The 26,224-nt window shown below is 40.3% G+C and overlaps 1 protein-coding gene and 1 long non-coding RNA gene across 3 annotated transcripts in view; one reads left to right on the forward strand and one right to left on the reverse strand.

Annotated features, from left to right (window-relative positions):
* numbl (NUMB like endocytic adaptor protein) overlaps positions 1-7,430 on the forward strand; it is a 136,226-nt gene extending 128,796 nt beyond the window's left edge. Inside the window, 6 exon segments of the mRNA XM_034167877.1 lie at positions 4,981-5,157; positions 5,266-5,468; positions 5,470-5,531; positions 5,533-5,825; positions 5,828-6,292; positions 6,295-7,430. Of these exon segments, the coding sequence (XP_034023768.1) occupies positions 4,981-5,157; positions 5,266-5,468; positions 5,470-5,531; positions 5,533-5,825; positions 5,828-6,292; positions 6,295-6,404 (1,310 nt within the window). The 3' untranslated portion in view covers positions 6,405-7,430.
* Positions 7,431-9,259: 1,829 nt separating this feature from the next.
* Positions 9,260-12,695, reverse strand: LOC117508213. Of its 2 annotated transcripts, XR_004560012.1 has the most exons (3): positions 12,682-12,695; positions 9,425-9,484; positions 9,260-9,393 (listed from the first exon to the last, which is right to left on the reverse strand). It is a non-coding gene; the product is annotated as an uncharacterized LOC117508213 (long non-coding RNA). The 2 variants fall into 2 exon arrangements; XR_004560011.1 differs by lacking the exon at positions 12,682-12,695 and having other exon boundaries at positions 9,425-10,147.
* Between the last annotated feature and the right edge of the window lie 13,529 nt (positions 12,696-26,224).

The following is a 26,224-nucleotide window of genomic DNA, read 5'->3' on the forward strand; positions in this document are numbered from 1 at the left end:
GGGCTTCCTTGAGCAGCCTGGTAGGAATGGGGTCTAATAAACATGTTGATGGTTTTGGATGAAGTAACTAATGAAAATAACTCAGACAGAACAATCGGAGAGAAAGAGTCCTACCCAAATACCGACACTCACTGAAAGCAGCCAAAGAGAACGTACGTCTTTGGGATGGTTATGAGTAATTTTTTTCTCTAATAGTTAAAATTTTGTTAGCAAAGAAAGTCCGATCTCATTACTAGTTAAAGTTAATGGAATACTCAGCTCAATAGAGCTCTGACTCTTTGTCAGCCTGGCTACAGTGCTGAAAAGAAACCTGGGGTTGTTCTTATTTTCTTCAATTAGTGATGAGTAGAAAGATGTCCTAGCTTTACGGAGGGCTTTTTTATAGAGCAACAGACTCTTTTTCCAGGCTAAGTGAAGATCTTCTAAATTAGTGAGACGCCATTTCCTCTCCACCTTACGGGTTATCTGCTTTAAGCTACGAGTTTGAGAGTTATACCATGGAGTCAGACACTTCTGATTTAAAGCTCTCTTTTTCAGAGGAGCTACAGCATCCAAAGTTGTCTTCAATGAGGATGTAAAACTATTGACGAGATACTCTATCTCCCTTACAGAGTTTAGGTAGCTACTCTGCACTGTGTTGTTTATATGGCATTAGAGAACATAAAGAAGGAATCATATCCTTAAACCTAGTTTACAGCGCTTTCTGAAAGACTTCTAGTGTAATGAAACTTATTCCCTACTGCTGGGTAGTCCATCAGAGTAAATGTAAATGTTATTAAAAAATGATCAGACAGAAGGGAGTTTTCAGGGAATACTGTTAAGTCTTCTATTTCCATACCATAAGTCAGAACAAGATCTAAGATATGATTAAAGTGGTGGGTGGACTCATTTACTTTTTGAGGCAAAGCCATAGAGTCTAATAATAGATTAAATGCAGTGTTGAGGCTGTCATTCTCAGCATCTGTGTGGATGTTAAAATCGCCCACTATAATTATCTTATCTGAGCTAAGCACTAAGTCAGACAAAAGGGTCCTGAAAATTCACAGAGGAAACTCACAGTAACGACCAGGTGGACGATAGATAATAACAAATAAAACTGTTTTTTGGGACTTCCAATTTGGATGGACAAGACTAAGAGACAAGCTTTCAAATGAATTAAAGCTCTGTCTGGGTTTTTGATTAATTAATAAGCTGGAATGGAAGATTGCTGCTAATCCACCGCCCCGGCCCGTGCTACGAGCATTCTGACAGTTAGTGTGACTCGGGGGTGTTGATCATTTAAACTAACATATTCATCCTGCTGTAACCAGGTTTCTGTAAGGCAGAATAAATCATATGTTGATCAATTATTATATCATTTACCAACAGGGACTTAGAAGAGAGAGACCTAATGTTAATAGGACCACATTTAACTGTTTTAGTCTGTGGTGCAGTTGAAAGTGCTATATTATTTTTTCTTTTTGAATTTTTATGCTTAAATAGATTTTTGCTGGTTATTGGTGGTCTGGGAGCAGACACCGTCTCTACGGGGATGGGGTAATGAGGGGATGGCAGGGGGAGAGAAGCTGCAGAGAGGTGTGTAAGACTACAACTCTTAGATAGCCTGTAGTGTTGCAGCCGAGCAGTGAAAAACACTTTTAACAGTTCCACTCGCACAGCCAAATCCCAATTATGAATTAAGAATATTCACCGGCCTCCGAAACCTTCAGCTTCAACTACAAGGCATGCATCAGCTCCAAGGTGTCATCCAATTTGCGTCTGAGTTCAGAGTCAACGCAGTCTGGGAATGCACTGCCCTTGCCGACCTTGTTAATCATGACGGACAAGCGAGGGCCTGTGGTTCTTGATGCTGCCGTCTTGCCAATTTTCTGGTAGATCAGGGCAGCACATAAGCCAAGAAGTACCAGCCCTGCTACCATGAGACCAAAAATGAATAAATCCTCGATATCCTCAACAGAGAAAGGTGCCAAGCATGCCACACGCCAGGAACTCCAGGAGTCAGGGACATAGCCTCATCGGAGTCCCAAGCTGTTTACATCAATTGAACAGTCTTAAAAATCATGTCATAGAGATTTAAAATCTTCGCTATTCGAGATGGAGGAGAAAGAAGTTTTCTGGAATGAGTTAGATCAGTGGTGTCCAAAGTATTCCAGAAAGGCCAAGAAGGGATGAGTTCATCAGTGAAATCACCTGCTGGGGTCAGTGGCTGCAAAGAAACCTGCACCCTCTTGGCCCTTCTGGAATAGTTTGGACACATTGAGTTAGATGACATGCTGGAGAGTGTATCGAAGGTAGAAACAGTGGTGTTGGAACAGACTTCAGTGGGCATGTTGGTGAAGAGAACAAGGTGACGGCTAGGTAAGGGATAGGTATGTAGGTGAGCTATATGGAAGGGCAGACCACTGTTGGATTTTGCAGCAAGTCTGGAATGGCTGTGGTAAATATATTAAGAACGAGGATGAGCACAGGGTGACATAAGAGTGGAGGAAGGTGCACCAGGTGGACTACATCCTATGTAGGAGATACAACCTAAAAGAAATTGGAGACTAAGCTGGTGGCAGTGGAGAGTGTAGACACTGAGCATTGGATGTGGTTTGTAGGATGAATTTGGAGGTGAAGAATAGGAAGAGTGAGAGCTCAACAAAGGATCAGATGATGGAAGCTGAATGCAGAAGACTGTTGTGTGAAATTCAGGGAGAAGGTGAGACACGCACTGGATGGAGGTTCAAAATGAAGGATGACTGGAAACTACTGCAGAAGCGATGAGGAACATAGCTAGGAAGGTATTTGTTGACATCTGGGCAGACGAATGAAGATAAGGAGCCTTTGTGTGGAATGAGGAAGTATTAGTGAAGTATAAGAAGGTACAGGGAAGTGGATACGTTCTTCTCATTAAGTACAAAACACCACAATAACCTACATCACCACTCACCCCACTCATTGCTAATATGCCAACATAATACAAACACGATAAACTGACGTATCCAACAGAAATCGGGCCACCATTGAGTCACTTTGCACATCTTTCTGGTCCACGGATCCAGGACGTGACAAGGCCGGGGTTTAAGGGCACTGTAGAAATGGCTGGAGCGGGTCAAAGGGCACCGCCACAGAGGAAATATGTGACCACCGTTGCAAAGCAATGTGTTTTCTCAAACTATTTTTCTTTTGTGACTAACAGTTATTGCTGATACTTTCTCCACCATCACACAGCACTCTCTTTCACTAAACGTAACCTTTTCTGTCTTTTTTTTCCCTTCTTCTTCTGTTTTGTTTATTGGCGGTTGGCAACTGGGTGGAGCATAACTGCCACCTACTCCAGACAGGAAAATCCTCAGATCTTTGGCAGAGCTATGACACAGACTCTAATCACACATGATGAGTACATAAAATTCTCTGGTACGCGGAAGGAAAGAAGAGAGTTTGACAGACGGTCCAACGGGCCGATGATTGGCTGAGCTTTTTACAGCCTCGAGGCTTCCACGTGTGGTTATTTTTTCACTTTGATGTCAAAGCACTAAATTAATTGGTTGCTGCCAGGCTGTAAAGAGGATTTCAAGCAAAATAGCAAAAAATGCTTCAGGAAAAAAAAAATACTCTGCCGTTAAGTGAGAATCCAGACAGAGAGGAATATGAAGTGCCGTTATTATTGCACTTGGTGGCAGTGCTGATCATGACACTGTGTGACCTCTTCGCTTTTTGCTAATTACCATTAATTAAGGTGACTTTCCCCTTACAGGTTAAGCACACACACACATGCGTGTGCCCACACACACACAGGATCGCAGCTCTTTATATCAAGGGTGATTATAGTAATTAGGAGAGATGAGAGCAGGAACACGAACCCACAACGTTCATCCCCCACTGTATGTAACCCACAGTGGGAGATTTGAAACCTTGCACAGTGCTTCCATGTGCACAGTGTTCTCACGCTCTGACCATCAGACAATTGCACCGACAGCGGATACTACTGTTTGTTATCATGGAACGTTCTGTCCGTCGGTTTCTTGACATAGCAAGAAAACCACTCTGTTGACACAAGATTCATTTTGTGTCTCTTTATTGTGCCATTTGAGGCATTTTTCATTCATTAAAATATGTTAAATTCACAGCAGTGGGACATGGAAGGTTTTTTAAAACAAGAAATGGATTGAATGTGGACTTGAGTCTCCTGTGTGATTTTCTGGAAAACTACAGCGAAAAGTGCACTTCTTTTTTTTTAAAGAAAATCTTTCATTGCCACTTCACCATGAAGTTGTGACTGGTGGTTAAACAGACCAAAGTTAGTTTTTCCCATCACAGAAGCCTATAATACCTCCATCCGTGTTGTCATGGGTGACTTGGTGGCTCCTCCACCCACTTGTCTTCTTTCACACTCTGTTTTTGAGAACTGATTACTTCAGGGCAGGTTTACCGTGCAGTACCATACTGTTAGTATTTCTGACTGACGTAGACTCAGTGACTTGGAAATGTTCATGACTTGCCTGGAGAAAAAAAAAAGGATTTGTATTAACGATAATCCTTACACTTAAATATATAAATGGCTGTAATTCTGAAATGGTTAGTTCTTTTAAACACCCTTAGTTGGAGTCTACACTTTGAGCAGATGCTGATTGCTTCTTCTCTGCTGTTTTTTGGTGGTGGTACGGAGGGTAGATAAAAAATTGTCTCACTGTCTAAATACTTATGGACTAGAAAACATACAATACATGCATAATTACACAAAGGACTAAGGAGATGACCAGTGTACGCCTCCGGGGGTGGTGTTAAAAATCATTAAATTGTTCTTTGACAGGTCTTTTGGTTGAAGACAAGAATGGCATGTTTGTCTTGGAGAAACATGTTTTGTACTCTGGGCTTTTGACAAGTACCCAATGACACAACTTGATATTCCCCCCCCCTCTGATTTTCACCTCCCATCTTATATCCTACTCTCCATTTCTCCTCGCCCCATCCCCTTATGTGTGCCTCTTTCTTCAGAGATGGATATGGGGTTGCCAGGTGAGGGAGACAGTAGCATCAATGCTCTGTGTAGCCAGATCAACACATCTTTCACCAAACCGTCTGAAGAGCATTTCTCAAACCCTCCTACTCCACCAATGGCCCACCAGTCTGCACTGTGCCCCCGATCTTGCTCCACCTCCTGCATGCTACAGGGTAAGAAAAGTGTGCTCCTCATTCAGATGCATACAATTTTTTATAAGAGAATTCAAAAGAGGATTAACTACCTTTGCCATAAGTCTCATTTTTAAATTGTTCCTCCAGCCACTTCTTCCTGGGTGCAGCCAGATCCTCCACTACACTCTCCTCCTCCAGTTTCAGTGGCAATGCAGATTGGACACAAACGCACACCTTCTGAAGCTGAGAGATGGCTGGAGGAGGTATCCCAAGCTGTTAAGGCTCAACAGACCCCACCTCCTGGACCAACCCTTCCCACCATCCCTGGCCCACCTACCATTTCAACTCAGCCAAGTATCTGCTCAGGCAACTATTCCACCTGCCCCAGTGTCCACTGTGACCATGTCCCTTGGAATATGCCCAACCCCTCATGTCTGGTCCCTCCACTCTCTCAGGTCAGACCCCACTGCCACTTCCACCCATGTCAGTATCAGCAGTTCCTCTAATACCAGGCCCTCCAGTAACAGGGCCCCCCATGTCTCTGCCTTCCATGTCTATTCCCACTATGTCTGGTCCTAGCATGTCTGGAGCTCCCATGATTCATCCCTCTCTACCTGGGCCACCAGGGTCTCTTCCAAGCTCTATGCAGCCTTTTCCGTTGGCCTTTGATGTCACACCAACGCCTGTGGGCATGTTTGCCAATCAGCCAGTCAGCCTGCTTTCATGCAGATGCAGACCTACATGCCGGGCCTGGCTAGCAGTATGACTTACCCTAATGTCAGCGTGCCTGTGGTAGGCATTACACCATCGCAAATGGTAGCCAATGTCTTCTGTACCGCTACAGGTTCTTCTGGTGGCAGTGGAGCTATGAGCTCAGTTGCCCCTAAAGTGGGACCACTTGGAACTGTTGGCCACCATTATTCGTATCCAGCACCTGGTACAACTGGACACACGGGAAGCTTTTCACCATCACTATTCTCCTCCACTCCACCAATATCTACAACCATTAATGGCCTCCTACCCCAGAGCAACACCACTACAATGACCATCCATAACGGGACCTCCAGCAGTGGTGGGAATGGTGGCAGCAGTAGCAGCTGGCCACCAGAGGGTAGTCAGCTAACAGCACCAGTGGCTACAGATTCCCATGATGACGATCATTTTGAGGCCAAGTGGCAGCACTGGAAACCAAGCAAGCGCCTCAGCAGTCTGGGAGTAAGACACCACCTGCACCAGCCAACCCATTTTCCAACAATCTGCAAAAGACATTTGAGATTGAGCTCTAAACCACAGGTGGCTTGTGAAAGATGAGCACTATCGTACCATCTTTGCTTAGAAATGGATGCAGGTCCTTGAAGTCAGTCTAGCGTCAGACTAGTGAAAGCCTAGCAAACTGGTTGAACCTCTCATCGGAGTCAGTGATGTTTATTGCTTTCTTTACACTCCCATGAGAGCTTGGGAGAAACTTGGACCAATTGCTGGGCTAATGTAAGAAGATCAGGTCTCCAGATCTTTAGACTTGAAGGTTTGATCCCTTCATCTTGTTTTCCCTGCTTTCACTTCTCCACTCTGGCTTTACTTCACATGCTGCAAGACCCCCGTATATTCTTGACATGCTCCCACAAAACCAATGAAGGGGTGTTGGCAGGGACTCATGGATTCTTTCTTTAAAAGGGGACTACACTCAGCTGCATTTCAATTTAATGTGATGTTTCTGGCCATTTTGTTTCACCCGGAGAACTTGGTGAATTAACTGCAGCAACAGAAGACGTGCAGAGCAGCAGGGAATAATTCAACTGACACAATCGATGCTGCTCTTACCCAAGTGCAGCAGAGGTTTGGATGCCTGAAAGAACTAGCCAGTGACGTGAAACTTGACTCTATCAACCCAAATGGACATATTGACCAAGAGCAGAGATTTATGGCCAAAATTATTTTATTTATTGTATTTTATTTAACGAGTTATATATACTTATACATCAGATTTTTAAAGCAGTGTTCTCAGAGCTTTGTATTACTTATCCCATATATTTATTTTGTTGTTTTAACCATAAAGAGGGACACTAAAGTGACATGTGAGTGCATAACATTAGCAAAGGCAGAAACACTGTAGAAAACGAGTGTAAGAGGATGCAAATAACGAGGGCCGACGGTACAGTAGTGTATATAGAGGCACATTTTCTTATGCCTATTAGTGTCACATATACACATTTCACTGTGGCTTAGCCCCCAGCATATTTGTTAATAAAGCCCATACTCAGACATTAAAACCAACTTCAGGACATTTAGTGCACAGTCTGGGTAATGGGGAATAAAAGACAAACACTCCTTTCAACTCTAGGGGTGTAGCAAGGTGTCATGGAATAACGTCATGGTGCAAAATATAGTAAACGGAAGATGAGATATGGATTACAGTGAAAACTGGTGGTGGCTGCAGCTAACCTAACCGTTAGCGTTGTTAAGCGCTAATCCGCTAATCAAAAGTGATAACTATAAAACAATAAACCACTAAAACATTTAGCTGAAGCTAACGAGAACTAGTCACGTTTTTAATAGGAATTTGGCTTCTTTTGGAGGGGGCTCTGAAACCCTGAACAGCTGACCTAAGCGCTAAATTTTAATATACATAGCGTGAACACGGAGGTTCCCAAAAAGGTTTAGCATACAAACAATCCGATGATAAAGGTGTACATAAATAATTAAATGATAAAATAAATTAATAAATAAATGGCAGCTTCAGTTCAACGCAGTTTGTTCACAGTACAGAAACTACTAAATGAATAAGAATATTAAGGAATAAAAATGCACGGAAAATAAGGGCGGGCGCTAAAGGGGTAAAATATGATGCAATTTCTCTACTTCCGGGAACAGAAACACAGCACTTTTCTCTGACAAACAAGTGAAAATATGAAGAAAAAGTGACGATTGCGGTGGATAGTGGACATATGTTGGGGTTTGTTTATGACCCGGAGCTCAACCGTGTCGAGGTGATTGTGCAGGTGAGAGAGCGCAGCTACTCCAGTTAGCTGTGTAGGCTAACAATTACCGACACGACCTCTCCAATTTTGCCTTGTTGTCCCTTCTCCACTGGGAACTGAAAAAAAAATGGCACTTTTCGCGACTACTTCAGTGATTTAAAGCCAAAAACAAAACAGTACACCATTTCCCGTGTGAAGTTATGCTGTGTATATATTGCGCAACGGGAGCAGCTGTCCCCATAGGTAGTCAAATCTTCACGCAGGGGTTGCCCTGTTGATTGCATTTACGCTGGCTTGGCCTCAATCTCCTCGTAGCGATGCTTGTTGCCTTCATGAAATGTGTATGATTATATGGTGTACAAGCTTTTTTGACTGTGAAACTTATTTTAAAAGTAAATAAAAACTTTTTTTTTACTGACTTACAAGTTAGATGAACTAAATTTATTGGACGCTAACTTGTCTGCTAATGGTTTTCAAAGTTAGTTGAAAGCTAACCCGCTAATGAAAAATTTAGCTTCTAGCTTTAGCTGTTAGCTGAACTGTACCCACCACTGTACAACAGAAATTTTGCTTATAAATTACAAAATTCTATACACTCTATGGATCATGTATTGGAACCGTGTCATGACATGAGTGTATTGTTGCACCTCTAGTCTCCAGACTAACCCAAGAAACAGTCCATGGAAGAAGGTTGTGGGGGGGGGGGGGGGGGGGGGGGGGGTACTGTGCGACTAACAGGGAAGTGATGCACTACATTCCACCATATATCCATGTAAAAGTTCGAACACAGGGTAATGACTCATCACATCCCGTGTGCCTCTACAACACCTCAGCAGCAAGATTTGAGTCATGCTACAAGCCACAAGTATCGAAAGATTTTTGAGAAAATACGGCAACAACATGGTGCTCAAGAAAGAACAGATAAACTTGTCAGTAGCTGAAGAAGAGAATGCTGTCATACTTCTAAAGAGTAAGATGAATCTATGAAGAGTGGAAAAATAGATTTGATATATAGGACATGGGAGAATTGGAGGCTGATTAAGTATGAAAGGTTAAAGTGCAAAGGACAGTTGTCAGTCACACGGACCATAAACCAATGCAGAGCCGTTCCAATTTAGCAACATATTTCTTAACTTTTAATACCTGCATCACAAACTATTTTGACTGTATTCTGAAAAAATGTGCTTAGACTATTTGGCGTATGCTCCCTTTCTGTACATACACTGAACAAAACTTCCAATGCAACGCTCTGATCAGGGACTTCACGTGCTTATGTTGAATAGACTGGTACAGGTCACTGCACAGCTACCGTGTTCTGAAGAAAAAACATGGTTAAAGTTAAACATTCTGGCTGTAGAGAAAAAAAAATTGGAAAAACAAGAATGTCACTTATCACAAAAGAGTTCCAGTGGTTGTGACTTGTTGGCAGCTGGGATAGAACCAACAGTCTTTCAGGGTTGCCCCAGCATGCATTGCATGTGGTGCAATTCCGCTAAGAGTTAACATTGTTTTCACATTAAATTTAAGTGTTGTTCGGGGGGGCCAGTACTTACAAAATTAGGATTTTTAAAAAAAAATAACAAATTTAAAAAGATAACAAAATCGTAAAATAGACATTAAAAGTACTTGGAAAAACTAGGATGTAAAATTTTTTTTACATTTTAGATGTCAATATACTCTAGTGTTTCCCAATCCTTGGAAGGGAAACACTTGGAAAATGTGCAGTCAGACCAGGATTGGGAAACACTGAAACCAAATTTGCAAATTGTACTGTACAGAAAACATTTTATTACAGGCTAAGAACTGTTTTGGGTACATTTTATTTCATATTTACGATAACTCTAATAGGTTGTGTGGGCGTTTAAAAATGATGTACTATGATAAATGCAGTATAACATACATAATTCAGTTTTTAAACATTTCTGCTCTTATTACTGCACACAGCAAAAAAATTCAAACATCTGCATTGCTTTTGAAAGCTTTAGATGGCCACTTTTTGTGCATCTGTTCACAGCTAAGTGAATGCACGTCGAGACTGGAACCACACCACATGTGCAGTTCGCCATATTGAGGTTTCAAATCCCGCAAAAATCTTGCAAAACTTCAAAGAGGTCGCCGCGCTTCAGTGTCATTAACATTGAGAAATGCATCGAGACGCTCTGATCAGGCTGCACTTTAACTGCTGCACACGGACAACAACGCAACATAAAACTCTCGTGAATACATATCTGGGTTTTTAGATGTTATTATGTTTGTTTTTATGTAAACATGCCAGAAGCTCAGGTTGTTTCTCCGTTATTTTCAATGGGAGTTGCTAAGAGCCGCGATCACTTCCTGTTCATGTCATTCTGGAGGAAAGTGAAGTTTGCGCTTTAATGTCCTGATTATTGTCCTTTACAACACTGTTTATCCAAGTTTGTTCCAGATTTAATACATATAAAATATCTGAAATTCAGTTTGCGTTTATTACATTCCACCCAGGTTAACGTAGCAGGCACGGATTACTTGGAATATTAATTTAAGCAAGTTTTAAGGGTCTCATGCATGCAGGTTTCTTATTACCTTGATGAAAAGCATAAAAAAATACATTTTAGTAGTATAATGTTCATTTGCAATTGTCGTCATGTGGTTTCCCAATGTTGTTTTGACTACAGTGACTTCTGGCATGCAAGGGATTATGGGATATCTCAATGGGGCGAATGCATGATGGAACCATGATGTTGTCTATACTGTCTATAAAAGATTCTTCCAGTCATGAATATGGGAAATATATTGTAATATTAAAAATTGCAGGTAAGAAACACATAAATATTTCTACCTCAGCCACCCAAAGTTGTTTTTAAATTCTTCTTGTGGGGTTCCATGTTTTAATCAGAGGGATCAGACCCCACCCTTCCCACCAGTACCCCACATATTTCAAATCATGTGATTGCTATAACATGCAGTGACTTTGAACAGTTTATTCAGATACATCATACTTTTCACTTCCATCTTGATATATTTGCAAAAGTTGCAATTTGCATTCCTTTTGTATTTTTTTAAATATGTCTGAAATGCTGACTTTTCTGTTCCACCTTCCCACCTTCCACTGTGAGGTAAATTACAGTAAATGAAGCCAGTAAAACTGTATGAGTCACTATCAGAATCGAATACCCTTTATCGACACGAGCATTGGTGTATACCTACCACTGAGCACGACAATTGTAACCTCAGGAGAACTTGTCAACATGAAGCAAACTGTATTAAGTGTGGAGCCTAGGCTAACAAGTTTTATGTAAGATTTCAAAGTATTGACCAACAAGGACAAAATGAAACACACATTGTTAATACTTATTGAAGAAAAGAAAACATTGTAAGCCATATCCCTTTCCAAAAGAAGTATACTTTGTTTGTTGTATTATATAAACTTAAGTAAACATTGTTTACTTCCTAAGTATACTGTATACTATACTTGTAAGTGTACCATTTAAGTATTTCTTTGGACTAAATTGGCCCAAATTTTAGTTTATAAAAGTAACTTGTAAGTGTGAGTAAAATCTGAGTAAACAACTAGTTTTAGTTACAGTGTAAGTGAGCCTATTGGTAGTTATATACTTGGGAGTCCACTTTTTACTCTATGAAACTTTACTTACACAAAAAACTGTTGTGATTTTCCAGTCTGATCAGGATCTGGTTTTCGCAAGCCCACCTCCCTAATCGTAGACCATGAAGTTCAGTTTTGCAGCCACTGATTTATGTGTTACCTGAAGACCTGGCTTGCAGCTCCAAGTATAAGCCACGACAAGTATAGGTGTCAGTATATGGCAAGTAAAGTTAGACTCTTTTGTATATTTGTCAGTATAGGCACAGCATGGTGAGATTTTTTTTTTTTTTTTTTTTTTGCAGATTTGTCAGTATAAACAATATAGTTTAAGTATAGTCTTACATATATCTGATAAGTACATATGTAAACTGAAAGTATACTCACTTTCTTTTAGTTTAAAAGTGGTATATAGCTTGTAAACTTGGAAAAAAAAAACCTCTTTTTGGTAATTAAGAGCCAATATATTGCAATACGAGGTCTCTTAGATAATAAACCGACCCTTTTATTTTTTTTTTTAACTATATGGATTTGAATGACATGCGATTACACCAATCATGCTTGAACCCTCGTGCGCATGCGTGAGTTTTTTCACGCGTGTCGGTGACGTCATTTCCCTGTGGGCAGGCCTTCAGTGAGATGTGGTCCCGCCCTCTCGGCTGAATTCCTTTGTTTCACACGCTGCTCGAGACGGCGCGCGTTGCTTTATCAAAATTTTTTCTGGACCTGTGAGGAATATCCGAGTGGACACTATTCGAGAAATTAAGCTGGTTTTCTGTGAAAAGTTTAACGGCTGATGAGAGATTATGGGGTGTTTCTGTCGGTGTAAGGACTTCCCACGGAGCGGGACGTCCTGCAGCGCTTCCAGGCGCTGTCGTCGGCCTGTTTCGAGCTGAAAACATCCTAATTTAAGGCTTAATTCACCCAGGACATCGTGAGAGAACAGAGAAGATTCAGAAGAGGCCGGCATGAGGAATGTATGCGGACATTCCACTGTTTAAGGACATTTTTTTAATGAAAGACGTACGCGCAAATTCGCCGAGTCGTTTCCGTGACGACTCGGCAAATCTGTGTGCGCCGCGACAGGAAAAACACCTCCGTGTTGAAAACCATTTGTAGAATTCAGGCGGCTTTTAATGGCTTTCAACAAGTGAGTAACTGAGAAATTGTTTAACAGCTTGGGCATGTTCCAACTTGCCCGTTAAGATTTCCAACGGAGGTGTTTTTCCTACCGCGACCCCCCGCGGTCGGGTCCAGCCCGACATGCGACTCTGCCCGCACGTTCTTTCATTACAAAATGACCGTTAATGGAATGTCCGAATAAACTCCTCATGCCGACCTCTTCTGAAAGTTCTCTGTTCTCTGATGACTTACTGCGTCAACAGAGCCTGAAATGTGGAAGTTTTCAACTTGAAACGGCGAGACGCTGCCGCCTCAAAGCGCAGATCGCCATCAGGCGCCGTGGACCGTCCTTAAAGCGACACTACCAGACCAAAATCTCTCATCAGCCGTTAAAATTTTACCGAAAACCAGCTGAATTTATTGAATGGTGTCCACTCAGTTGTGCCTTACAGTTTTGAAAAAATTTTTTATCAAACAAAGCAACAGTCTCTGAGCCATTCCTAAACAATGAAAAAAAATCGACGAGCGGGTGGACGACTCCTCACTCAAAGACTGCACACAGGCGAATGACGTAACCGACAGGCGTGAAAAAACTCTCGCATGCCCACGAGGGTTCAAGCATGTCTGATGTAATCACACGTGATTCAAATCCATATGGTTTTTGAAAAAAATAATAAGGTCGGATACTTTTCTAATAGACCTCGTACTTCGCTGTTGCATTGGAGGTTTTGCCATGTGTACTCATCTGAAACAAAATTGACTAGTGTCTGCTAGAGTGTGTAAGAGTGAAAATACTGGCCATTTGAAAGATTCAGCACTGAAAAAAGAAACAACTTAAAAAGTTGTTTCAGTTGATAACATCTATGAATTAAGTTGTTTGTTGTTTAAACTCTAACTTACAAACCTATTTTCAAACAACAATTAATTTAGATGCTTCCATTTGAAACAATTTAACTTGGCTCAACTATTCTCTTTTATTCAGTGAAGTACGGGTGGATGATTAGTCCGTATAAGCAGCCCCAATGAACATTTCGCTTTTTTAACTATCCAAGATAACTGCAACACAAGCTAAAAAAAAAGAGAGTAATTTCTAAGCTACCCAAGAAAACGTACACATACCTGCAGAAAACACAAAAATGTTGAAGAACAAATCATTTACAGGTAGTTTCAAAGCAGCCTTTTCAGGAACGGAAATGAAAACAAATTACTTTATAGATGTGTTAATTAAGACATTCACTAAAAATAGAATAGTCAGGTTGAAAGCTGTTAATTGTAGTTATTGTTGGCCTGACACCAAGTTAAGGTGTCCATCCCGTCTGAATGGCCGCTTATAACTTTAAAAAAAAAAAAAACATACTTTCCTGAAGACGAGCGTTATGACTTGATTCAAACAGGTTGAAAACAGTGCATCTTTGTGAACCAGCCACTATGGTCTGACACGTACCGTCCACCTTTATTTACACTCGTTGTGGTTTGTAACATAACTCACAAAAGTTGCAAAATGCTCCTTTTTGCCCCATAACAAAGTTTTATAGTAGATGTGTTCTTAACAAAAGGGCTTTTTCGTGTCAGGTGAACAGGTTGAATTGTTAGTTTTTACTCTTTTATATAAAGTAAAATATGACTGGAGACGCTCCTGCATCCAGAGCCATAGTTTTTCTTGGGAATTTAATTGTATGGACATGGGCCACCACTGATGAGGTTTCCTGCTAAACAGTTTAATGAGTTTATTGGTTCTTTTTTCCCCGGCATCAATCCCTGTGACAGTCCACCTATTCAGAGGACATAAATTTTTGTATTACTGGTCTGTTTTCTACATCTTACTCTTGCCAGGGTTTGTCCTTTTGTTTTTAGATCAGTATTTCTTCTAACCTAATTGCCCTCTCTGCCCTCCTACTTTCAACAAAAGACCAAGTCATGAAAATGATGCGTTTACTTCATTGAAAATATAGTTTACTTTTTTTTTTTTTTTTTTTACATGCCCTCCAAAATATAAATGTGGGTTAATTGTGTTCTGCGTTAAAGCAAACTAAATGACCTCATGAACTTGATTGTAAAACCATAGTTTAGTGATGTAACAAAGCAAACCAGTGAAGTTTATTTTTAATTTTTATTTACAGAATTTTTGTATCTAAACCTACATATTTGTATTGTAATTACATTGTACAAAAGATAAATAAAGTAATATAATATTACACCTGTTTTGTACATGTTTTTGCATTGGTATGTACCAATGAAAACAAGGATCTAAATGCAAACCACAAATGTAGAATAAAAAAAAAATAATTAAGAATTTATGGAATAAATTTTATTTTTTTAGCATTTAAGGTAAGTAAGTGAACTGGGTGTATAGTTAGGTTAGTACAACGCTCCACACAACAGATGGGACAAGTGACTAGAAAGCGAGGGTATGAACGGTTGCTGTGCATCGCTGCATCCACCAGTCTACAAAAGCACCTTCAGTCCTGAATGGCAATCACCCAAGCAGTCAACCAGTCAACCCCAACCTCCGTAAAGTAACCACTTATCTACTGCTGCCAGGTAACAGTTTTCCAGTTCCCGAGGTCCTCGGCATGGAGGCAGCTGTGTGCTGGATGATAACGTGCAGAGAAACGTGGCACATGGCCAAAATTTTGCAGAGATTCTTTGCCAGGACAATCTGCAAATAATTGGCTTGTAGCAGCTGTATAAGCAGAAGGCTATGAGCTGATTGGGAGAATGTGTGACAGGTGACTGAAGAATAGAGGGTGTGGCCATGACCATTACTGACAACTGTAAAAGCTCAAACAGATGTTAGTGGAGTGTTTCACAGTGAATGCATGGCATTTAGGGAATAACTGTGATATGTCTGATGATCTGGTTATACGGTCATAAATGGAGCTTTACCGGCGACGTGTTAGCGGAGCCGGTAAAACAGCTATTTGCGATCGTATAACAGCATGATTTTATGTTTTGATTTAACCTTTATTTAACCAGGTAAGTTATTAAAAAAAAAAAAAAAATCTTATTTACAATAACCACCTGGTGGATAGGGAGAAACACAGAGGTAAATCACAAAAGTGGATCAAACAACACACTTTTACAGTATATACAACAGAACAGGTTTACAACTGTAGAATTAGTAGGAAACAATATTTTCAGTCATATACACAGAAAAACAATACTAATCACTACATTTTACCGAACATCCGCAAATCATCAGACACAACACGGTTATTCCCATTCTAACCCAATTCCATCATTTGCACGGTTTATTTTTCTGTAGGTAATTCGGTCGGCGAGGCTTACCGGCAAGGCTTACCGTCGAGGCAGCGTCGCTCCAACAGTGGTCAGGGCAGGGAGTAATCCATCAAACGTGAAAATCCAGCAAATTTGAACCGGTAATTCTGTATCAGAATCCACATCAGTACTTTTGTATGGTATCTTAAATTCACCCATTTCGGCACCATCGGTACGCGACTTTCTCTCACTCTCAGCTAACAGCCCTAAGAGTTAGCAGTGCACGCAGCCGGTGTTCCGTTGAATTGTCTGTCTCGTCTCATAAATCAGCAGTTCCACGTCCCGACAATACTGCGCATGCATGTGCAGTTGTGCAGAGGACAGGAATGACATGTCATCAGAACACCAGTCAGGGCACGGAGTGATACATCCAAATGTGAAATGGTTGAATATTTTGCCACCATTACCACAGTATTATATGGTCTGAAATCTCACACGATTAACCAATCAGATTTGCGGAAAAAATGTAACTGGATTAGAATTAGTATTCCAAATTCTCCGCACCCGTTCTTTCTACACTGGACATGTCACCTTTTCTCTTATACTTTCAATTTATGGCTCTTTTCTTCTTGGAAATGTAATCCTTGCCTTATCTGTGCCCCGTCCCACCATGCCCCCATGCTGCCCTGCTCCTGGAGGTAACTTGTCTGACCGGCACTGATCTCCATTCAGCTCACTAACAGGACCAGACAAGGACTCTTTTCTTCTTAAGGGCTGTGAGAAAGAGACCAAGCATGCCCGCGTGCGCGCACACACACACACACACACACACACACACACACACAGAACTCGATGTGGAAACTGTAAGTCTCACCACTCCATTGTCCTCTGATGTGAGGACAGAGTGACTGTGTGTTTCTCTGAGCAGTCATAAAAGGAATATATCACCCTAACTGTATGCTGTAAAACTAGTGGGCAGATTCTTCTCATCTAGAAATTCTGAAAGGTTTGCTAGAAATTTGTTGTAATGCTGCCATTGATGATGTCAAGATTAAAGAAATGGTATGGACTGGGTGCCCATGGGTGCATGTATGTGGGTTAAAAGTGTCATACTGTTAAATCTCATTGAATCTAGTGTGTGTATTGGTGTATGCAAGGGTATTTGTGTATACAGGTAGTGTATTTATGTAAATACATGTTATGTATAATGCAAGGTCTGTGTTTATATAAGTATATATGATCTCAAAATTTATTTTTTTTTTTTTTGTCCGCGTAGTCGAAAATAAACATGTGAAAGGGGGTAGAAAATATAAGTTTTACTTCATTCTACTCCCTTTGAGTAATGTACGGATTTTCAAAGATGAATGTGCGCAATGTATAAATGTTTTTAACTTGCTCAATAAAGTATATATATATATATATAAAGGTTTACATGAAATCCCTCGAGTTTAAATCTGATCACTGAATACTCTGTCAAGGAGGTCATGTCACCAGTTTGTTGGTTTGTTTGTTTGTTAGCAGGATGACACAAAGTTATTATGAACTTTAATGTACTAAATTGACCGAGGCATGTAGCACTGGCCAATGAAAACCCATTAAATTTAGGCAGAATTCCAGATTAAAGAGCAGATCCCGACTTTCATGCTTAATGCTGATCACTGATCCTCATTTTTTTTGTTTAGAGGTTAAAAGCAGTCAGGATCAAAGTATAGTAACTGGGATCAAAGATTAGGATCAAAGTTAAGTGAATTTAATCAAAGAAAAGTGATTAGTTTCAAATATCAGATCACAGGTTCAATAGTGAATGTTCAGGATGGTCTGTCCATCGGTGTAATGATCTGGAATTGGTGGACAATAACAGATTTTATGCGGAGTTGGTCCAATAGAGTGAGACATTGAGTGGCATAAAAATAACTTGTAGTACTTAAAAATAAATCAGAACTCTATGGCTGTGGCAGAGGTATGCGCTCACTTTTCTAGTTCATGTGAAAATAAGAGAGTGCATCCGGTAAGTATTCAGTGTTTCACTTTTTCCACATTTTATGTTACAGCCTTATTCCAAAATGAAGTAAATTAATTTTTCCCTCAAAATTCTACTCACAACACCCCATAATGACAACATGGAGAAAGTTTTTTTTTTAATAATTTTTGCAAATTTATTAAACATAATAATAATAAATGGAATCATATGTACATAGTATTCACAGCCTTTGCTCAATACTTTGTTGATGCATCTTTGGCAGCAATTACAGCCTCAAGTCTTGTTGAATATGATGCCACAAGCTTGGTGCATCTACCTATGGGCGGTTTTGTCCATTCCTCTTTGAAGCACCTCTCAAGCTCCATCAGGTTGGATGGGGAGCGTCGGTGCACAGCCATTTTCAGATCTCTCCAGAGATGCTCAATCAGATTCAGGTCTGGGCTCTGACTGGGCCACTTAAGGACATTCATAGAGTTGTCCTGAAGCCACTCCTTTGATATCTCGGCTGTGTGCTTACAAAGTAAGATCACCAATGTAAAACTAACACTGCCAGTGTACATGTGGTCCCAGTAGGACCATATGTACACTGTACCCCGGTCTGAGGTCAAGAGAGCTCTGGAGCAGGTTTTCATCCAGGATGTCTCTGTACATTGCTGCATTCATCTTTCCCTCATTCCTGACTAGTCTCCCGGTTCCTGCTGCTGAAAAACATCTCCACAGCATGATGCTGCCACCACCATGCTTCACTGTAGGGATGGTGTCTGGTTTCCTCCAAACATGATGCCTGGCATTCACACCAAAGAGTTCAATCTTTGTCTCATCAGACCAGAGAATTTTGTTTCTCATGGCAAACTCCAGGTGGGCTGCCATGTGCCTTTTACTAAGGAGTGGCTTCCGTCTGGCCACTCTGCCATACAGACCTGATTGTTGGATTGCTGCAGGGATGGTTGTCCTTCTGGAAGGTTCTCCTCTCTCCAACAGAAGAATGCTGAAGCTCTGACAAAGGTGACCATCTGGTTCTTGGTCACCTTCCTGACTAAGGCCCTTCTTTGCTGATCGCTCAGTTTAGACCGGCGGCCAGTCTAAACTGAGCGGCCACTTGGTGGATCTGAACTTCCATTTATGGGTGATGGAGGCCACTGTGCTCATTGGGACCTTCAAAGCAGCAGAAATGTTTCTGTACCGTTCCCCAGATTTGTGCCTCCAGACAATCCTGTCTCTGAAGTCTACAGACAATTCCTTTGACCTAATGCTTGGTTTGTGCTCTGACATGGACTGTCAACTGTGGGACCTCACCTTATATGTAGACAGGTATGTGTCTTTCCAAATTATGCCCAAGAAACTGAATTTAAACCAGGTGGACTCCAATTACGCTGTAGAAACATCTCAAGGATGATCAGTGGAAACAGGTGGACTCAATTTGAGCTTCATGGTAAAGGCTGTGAATACTTATGTACGTATGATTTCTTAGTTTTTTTTTATTTTAAATTGCAAAAATCTCATGAGTTTTTTCCACATCGTCATTATAGGGTACTGTGTGTAGAATTTTCAGTAAAAACATTCATTTCATCCATTTTGGAATAAAGCTGTAACATAACAAAATGTGGAAAAAGTGCAGTGCTGTGAATACTTTCTGGATGCCCGGTACCTCACCAACTATACCAGATATTTGATATCTTGTCAGCACTGCAATAGTATACAAATAATGAATGTTTATGAGTTCAATGGTACAAATATTTCATGGTGAAAGCTGGAACATACCAGTGTTTCACATACTCAGTGCAGTGGAAAAAAAAAAAAAAATCACGTCAGAAATGAGTCCAGCTTTTCATTCTTTCTTCCTGCTAACAGCCTCCAGACAGCACAGTGGATTTGTTTTTTGTGTGCGTGTTGTGTGTGTGTGCAAGTACGTGTGCATGTGCAAGCACATGTGGCGCAAGAATCAGGACGTGCGCGCGTGCATGAGGCCGTGTGTACATGCATGTGTGTGCAGAGTGCAATGGTACCAAACGTATGGAACCAAATTTGCACTCTAAATGAAACCAAGCTGCACTCTAAATGCAGTGCAACACAAATGGGATGAATTAATCGATGTCATGTGACATACAAAGCACCAATCAAATGACAAGAATCCACTCAGCCGTTATATAAAGTGCGGTGTTTAATCTGCATTAATTTTGATAATAAAAGTGTAAGAAGTTATCAATTATTCAACATATCTCCAAATCATTTGATTTAGTACCCAAAAGGTTTTGAAAAACAAAAGTACCAAATCGGTTTATTTTTTAAAACATAAATGTATGATCACCTTTGACCTTTTAAAAATACAGAAGTGATTTATCAGGTGTTTAACATACATTGTCACTGAGTGATAATCGGTAGGCTTCCTTGTGATGTCACATACAAAGCAGAACACCTGATAAGAAATTACTTTTGTTGGAAAATCTTTGATGTTTCAAATTTTTTGTTGATCTGCAGATAAAGAACTAAAACACAAACAATGGTACACTGTTACACTATCTGGTAAATCTTAGTCGAACTATTTTGTTGCTGCACTTCTGGAACAAATACCTCACTGCTGATCTCAGCCTTGAAGAACTGCAGTGTGTGCACCTGCCTCTGCATTTTCTAGGGATTATTTGTGGTGCAAACCCTTATAGAGAATACAAATATCTCATGGTTGTCATGGCTACTACACAGTACAAGACTAATTTATAACATGGAAAATGCTGGAGGCTGTAAAACAATCTCTTGTATGCATAAATTACAAACTGACAGTATATCATGCCAGTGGCATATTTAAGGCCAATGAAATTTTATGAAATAAAAATAATAAATGCAGAAAAATCTGAGGACAATTGGGTATTTTCCAGTTATGTACTAAAACATTATCTGTGCCAGATGATATCACACAAAGTATTCTGAACCGCCACAGAACACCGCCCTGTAGGAGGCAGTAATGAGCTTGGGCAGTTCTCTATGTCAATGAGGGTACTTCAAAAAGTTCTCCTTTTCACCTAGAAAACATCACAGAACATAGTTAACTTTAACGTCAATGCACTCAGTCCATCAAAGTTAAGCTTCGCTATCCTTTCATGGAAGGGGCTTCCATTTTGAGTCTTTTTGTTTACAGTTGAGACAAAGGACTTTTAGGAATACCCTTGAATATTTACAAAGTGTAGTGATTAATGGGATTATTAACCATCCTCTTAAATCATTCTAAAGTTAGTTTGAAGCAGAAACAAGAAACTTGGTATGCCTTGAAATGACCAATGCGTATGAACGCATCAGCTAGCAGCTGGTGTAGCTGCTGCGCTCTGATTGCTTCCTCTTGTCGTTTATGATGAAATAATGCTGAATTTATGTTGAAATGATTGTTGTACAAAAGCTTCAGATATCTGTCACTGAGATAGATGATGACTGGAGTGCAGTTTTAAGCAGAAACAAGGTGATAAGCGGTGAACAGCGGCTAATCACACATGCGCAGTAAAGGCAGGCCAGACCGGTTTTTAGGGGAGGCCGTTTGGTCGGCGACACTGGCATGGGAGGCGGACACTCTGAGCAGCTGGCTAAAATCTGGGCGTATTTGGCTGTTGGGGGAGTGAAGCCTATTGACTATCACACGCACAGCGACTCCTGCTGGCTTCCATCACAAAACCAAAACAGACAAACGCTTCATGTGGAAAAAAATCAACAGGTTTTACGCTAACAATGCTATTAGGAGTCAGGTTAGCCAGATTCAAACTACTAAAAGATCACAAAGTCAAATCCCATTGGACAAATCCAGCTGTCCAATCACAAAGGGGAATATTTTGAGATTATATGATGGAGATAATGGAACTTGGACTTATAAAATGGGAGGATGCTGACACTTTGAACCTGATATAACAACTGGTTCAGAAAATGATTCAGTCTTTCAAAATTCTCACAATGTTTAGTGACCCAACTGAAACAAAACACTGTCCTGAATCATTTAAAATTAATATATGAACATAATCGCTGATGAATGATTCACTGTTTCTAAATATGAAAAAAAATGCTATAGGAAATTATTCCTGTTTTGAAAGACTCAAAAATCCTAAATGAACCATTTACTTCTGAAAATGACTCACTGTTTTGAAATACTAAATGAGCCAGTAGCATCAAAAAGGTTGTGAAACACTTGAAACATTCAATAAAGATACAAAACAACACAATTTTGCATAAACTGATCATGTTTTGAAATACAAAACCACATTCAACACTACGTTATCTACAGGAGTTTGTTTCAACAGCCGACAACAGTCGACTGTTTTGAAACATTTAAAACGCACTGATCAAAGCAATTGCTTTAGAAAAATATTATATAATATATATATATATATATATATATATATATATATATGAACAAATATACATTTCAAACCTGCAGATGCTGCCATCTAGTGGAATGTGAGACAGGCTGCAGCTGTCCTGCTCAGGAAAAGCAACAAGTGAATAAAAATCAGTTTTGCATCAGAAATAAAAATTTTCTTTGCATACTCTCTTTGAAAACAAACAAGCACATGGTCCTGTGCTGGAACTTAGAGGAGGCAGTTAAACGGACGACTTGCATGTTTTCCTTTGATGAGAGCAGCAGCTCGTCTGTAGTTTGACACATGGACGGTTCCACAGGCTGTAATGTCACCTTAAATAGGAGGTTTGAAAGAAGTGGGTTAGTGATCCACATCAATGTTTGTTTACTGAGCAAACAGGCCGTGACAGGCTTCTGTGTGTGTGTGTGTATGTGTGTGTAAATATGCACACAACAACAAATGCTGCCTGTGGCCCTCACGTAACCTCAAATACCAAAGCAATGACACAAATATAAAAACACAGCTGTGGCACGCTGACAGTTACACGTTTGACTCGTTATTGTACTGCAACCTCTTTCAAAAGTACACATCTCACCAGGTTAATGGACAGAAGTGCTGCGAGAAGACCAACAATGGTGTATTGTACAAATACAGCACAGAACAATGGTTTCTTTTTGATACATACATACATACAGATATGTTTATTATGGACTATTAATGCTGCAGACACACATGCAGATATCAGAAATTCTGAAAAACAAAATATTCCAGACATCTAGGAGTATGATCTTGAGTTCCAGCAGCATCCTTCCTTATCCAAAGTCAATTAAACATAAAGGATTTCAACAGTACAGCCTGATCTATTCTTCCAAAAGATGTGAGAATTAATCTTCTCTTTAACTTCCTCAAGTGGAGAATATCTGGAGGTCTTGTTCACGAGTGGGGTAAGTTGGAGCGTGAGATCAACAGAAGGACCGGGGCAATGTTTGTTGTTTTACAGATGCTGTACTGGACCGTCATGGTGAAGAAGGAGCTGAGCCAGAAGGCAAGACTCTCAATTTTCCAGTTGATTTACACTCCTGTCCTCACCTATAGTCATTAAATTTGGGTAATGACCGAAAGAATCAATCAATCAATCAATCAATTTTTTTATATAGCGCCAAATCACAACAAACAGTTGCCCCAAGGCGCTTTATATTGTAAGGTAAGGCCATACAATAATTATGTAAAACCCCAACGGTCAAAACGACCCCCTGTGAGCAAGCACTTGGCTACAGTGGAAGGAAAAACTCCCTTTTAACAGGAAGAAACCTCCAGCAGAACCAGGCTCAGGGAGGGGCAGTCTTCTGCTGGGACTGGTTGGGGCTGAGGGAGAGAACCAGGAAAAAGACATGCTGTGGAGGGGAGCAGAGATCGATCACTAATGATTAAATGCAGAGTGGTGCATACAGAGCAAAAAGAGAAAGAAACAATGCATCATGGGAACCCCCCAGCAGTCTACGTCTATAGCAGCATAACTAAGGGATGGTTCAGGGTCACCTGATCCAGCCCTAACTATAAGCTTTAGCAAAAAGGAAAGTTTTAAGCCTAATCTTAAAAGTAGAGAGGGTGTCTGTCTCCCTGATCTGAATTGGGAGCTGGTTCCACAGCAGAGGAGCCTGAAAGCTGAAGGCTCTGCCTCCCATTCTACTCTTACAAACCCTAGGAACTACAAGTAAGCCTGCAGTCTGAGAGCGAAGCGCTCTATTGGGGTGATATGGTACTACAGGTCCCTAAGATAAGATGGGACCTGATTATTCAAAACCTTATAAGTAAGAAGAAGAATTTTAAATTCTATTCTAGAATTAACAGGAAGCCAATGAAGAGAGGCCAATATGGGTGAGATATGCTCTCTCCTTCTAGTCCCCGTCCGTACTCTAGCTGCAGCATTTTGAATTAACTGAAGGCTTTTTAGGGAACTTTTAGGACAACCTGATAATAATGAATTACAATAGTCCAGCCTAGAGGAAATAAATGCATGAATTAGTTTTTCAGCATCACTCTGAGACAAGACCTTTCTGATTTTAGAGATATTGCGTAAATGCAAAAAAGCAGTCCTACATATTTGTTTAATATGCGCTTTGAATGACATATCCTGATCAAAAATGACTCCAAGATTTCTCACAGTATTACTAGAGCTCAGGGTAATGCCATCCAGAGTAAGGATCTGGTTAGACACCATGTTTCTAAGATTTGTGGGGCCAAGTACAATAACTTCAGTTTATCTGAGTTTAAAAGCAGAAATTAGAGGTCATCCATGTCTTTATGTCTGTAAGACAATCCTGCAGTTTAGCTAATTGGTGTGTGTCCTCTGGCTTCATGGATAGATAAAGCTGGGTATCATCTGCGTAACAATGAAAATTTAAGCAATACCGTCTAATATACTGCCTAAGGGAAGCATGTATAAAGTGAATAAAATTGGTCCTAGCACAGAACCTTGTGGAACTCCATAATTAACTTTAGTCTGTGAAGAGATTCCCCATTTACATGACCAAATTGTAATCTATTAGACAAATAGATTACAAACCACCGCAACGCAGTGCCTTTAATACCTATGGCATGCTCTAATCTCTGTAATAAAATTTTATGGTCAACAGTATCAAAAGCAGCACTGAGGTCTAACAGAACAAGCACAGAGATGAGTCCACTGTCCGAGGCCATAAGAAGATCATTTGTAACCTTCACTAATGCTGTTTCTGTACTATGATGAATTCTAAAACCTGACTGAAACTCTTCAAATAGACCATTCCTCTGCAGATGATCAGTTAGCTGTTTTACAACTACCCTTTCAAGAATTTTTGAGAGAAAAGGAAGGTTGGAGATTGGCCTATAATTAGCTAAGATAGCTGGGTCAAGTGATGGCTTTTTAAGTAATGGTTTAATTACTGCCACCTTAAAAGCCTGTGGTACATAGCCAACTAACAAAGATAGATTGATCATATTTAAGATCGAAGCATTAAACAATGGTAGGGCTTCCCTGAGCAGCCCGTAGGAATGGGGTCTAATAAACATGTTGATGGTTTGGATGAAGTAACTAATGAAAATACTCAGACAGAACAATCGGAGAGAAAGAGTCTAACCAAAAACCGGCATCACTGAAAGCAGCCAAAGATAACGATACGTCTTTGGGATGGTTATGAGTAATTTTTTTCGCTAATAGTTAAAATTTTGTTAGCAAAGAAAGTCATGAAGTCATTACTAGTTAAAGTTAATGGAATACTCAGCTCAATAGAGCTCTGACTCTTTGTCAGCCTGGCTACAGTGCTGAAAAGAAACCTGGGGTTGTTCTTATTTTCTTCAATTAGTGATGAGTAGAAAGATGTCCTAGCTTACGGAGGGCTTTTTATAGAGCAACAGACTCTTTTTCCAGGCTAAGTGAAGATCTTCTAAATTAGTGAGACGCCATTTCCTCTCCAACTTACGGGTTATCTGCTTTAAGCTACGAGTTTGTGAGTTATACCACGGAGTCGGCACTTCTGATTTAAAGCTCTCTTTTTCAGAGGAGCTACAGCATCCAAAGTTGTCTTCAATGAGGATGTAAAACTATTGACGAGATACTCTATCTCACTTACAGAGTTTAGGTAGCTACTCTGCACTGTGTTGGTATATGGCATTAGAGAACATAAAGAAGGAATCATATCCTTAAACCTAGTTACAGCGCTTTCTGAAAGACTTCTAGTGTAATGAAACTTATTCCCCACTGCTGGGTAGTCCATCAGAGTAAATGTAAATGTTATTAAGAAATGATCAGACAGAAGGGAGTTTTCAGGGAATACTGTTAAGTCTTCTATTTCCATACCATAAGTCAGAACAGATCTAAGATATGATTAAAGTGGTGGGTGGACTCATTTAC

Source organism: Thalassophryne amazonica, chromosome 4, assembly GCF_902500255.1.
Source record: "Thalassophryne amazonica chromosome 4, fThaAma1.1, whole genome shotgun sequence".
NCBI lineage: Eukaryota > Metazoa > Chordata > Actinopteri > Batrachoidiformes > Batrachoididae > Thalassophryne > Thalassophryne amazonica.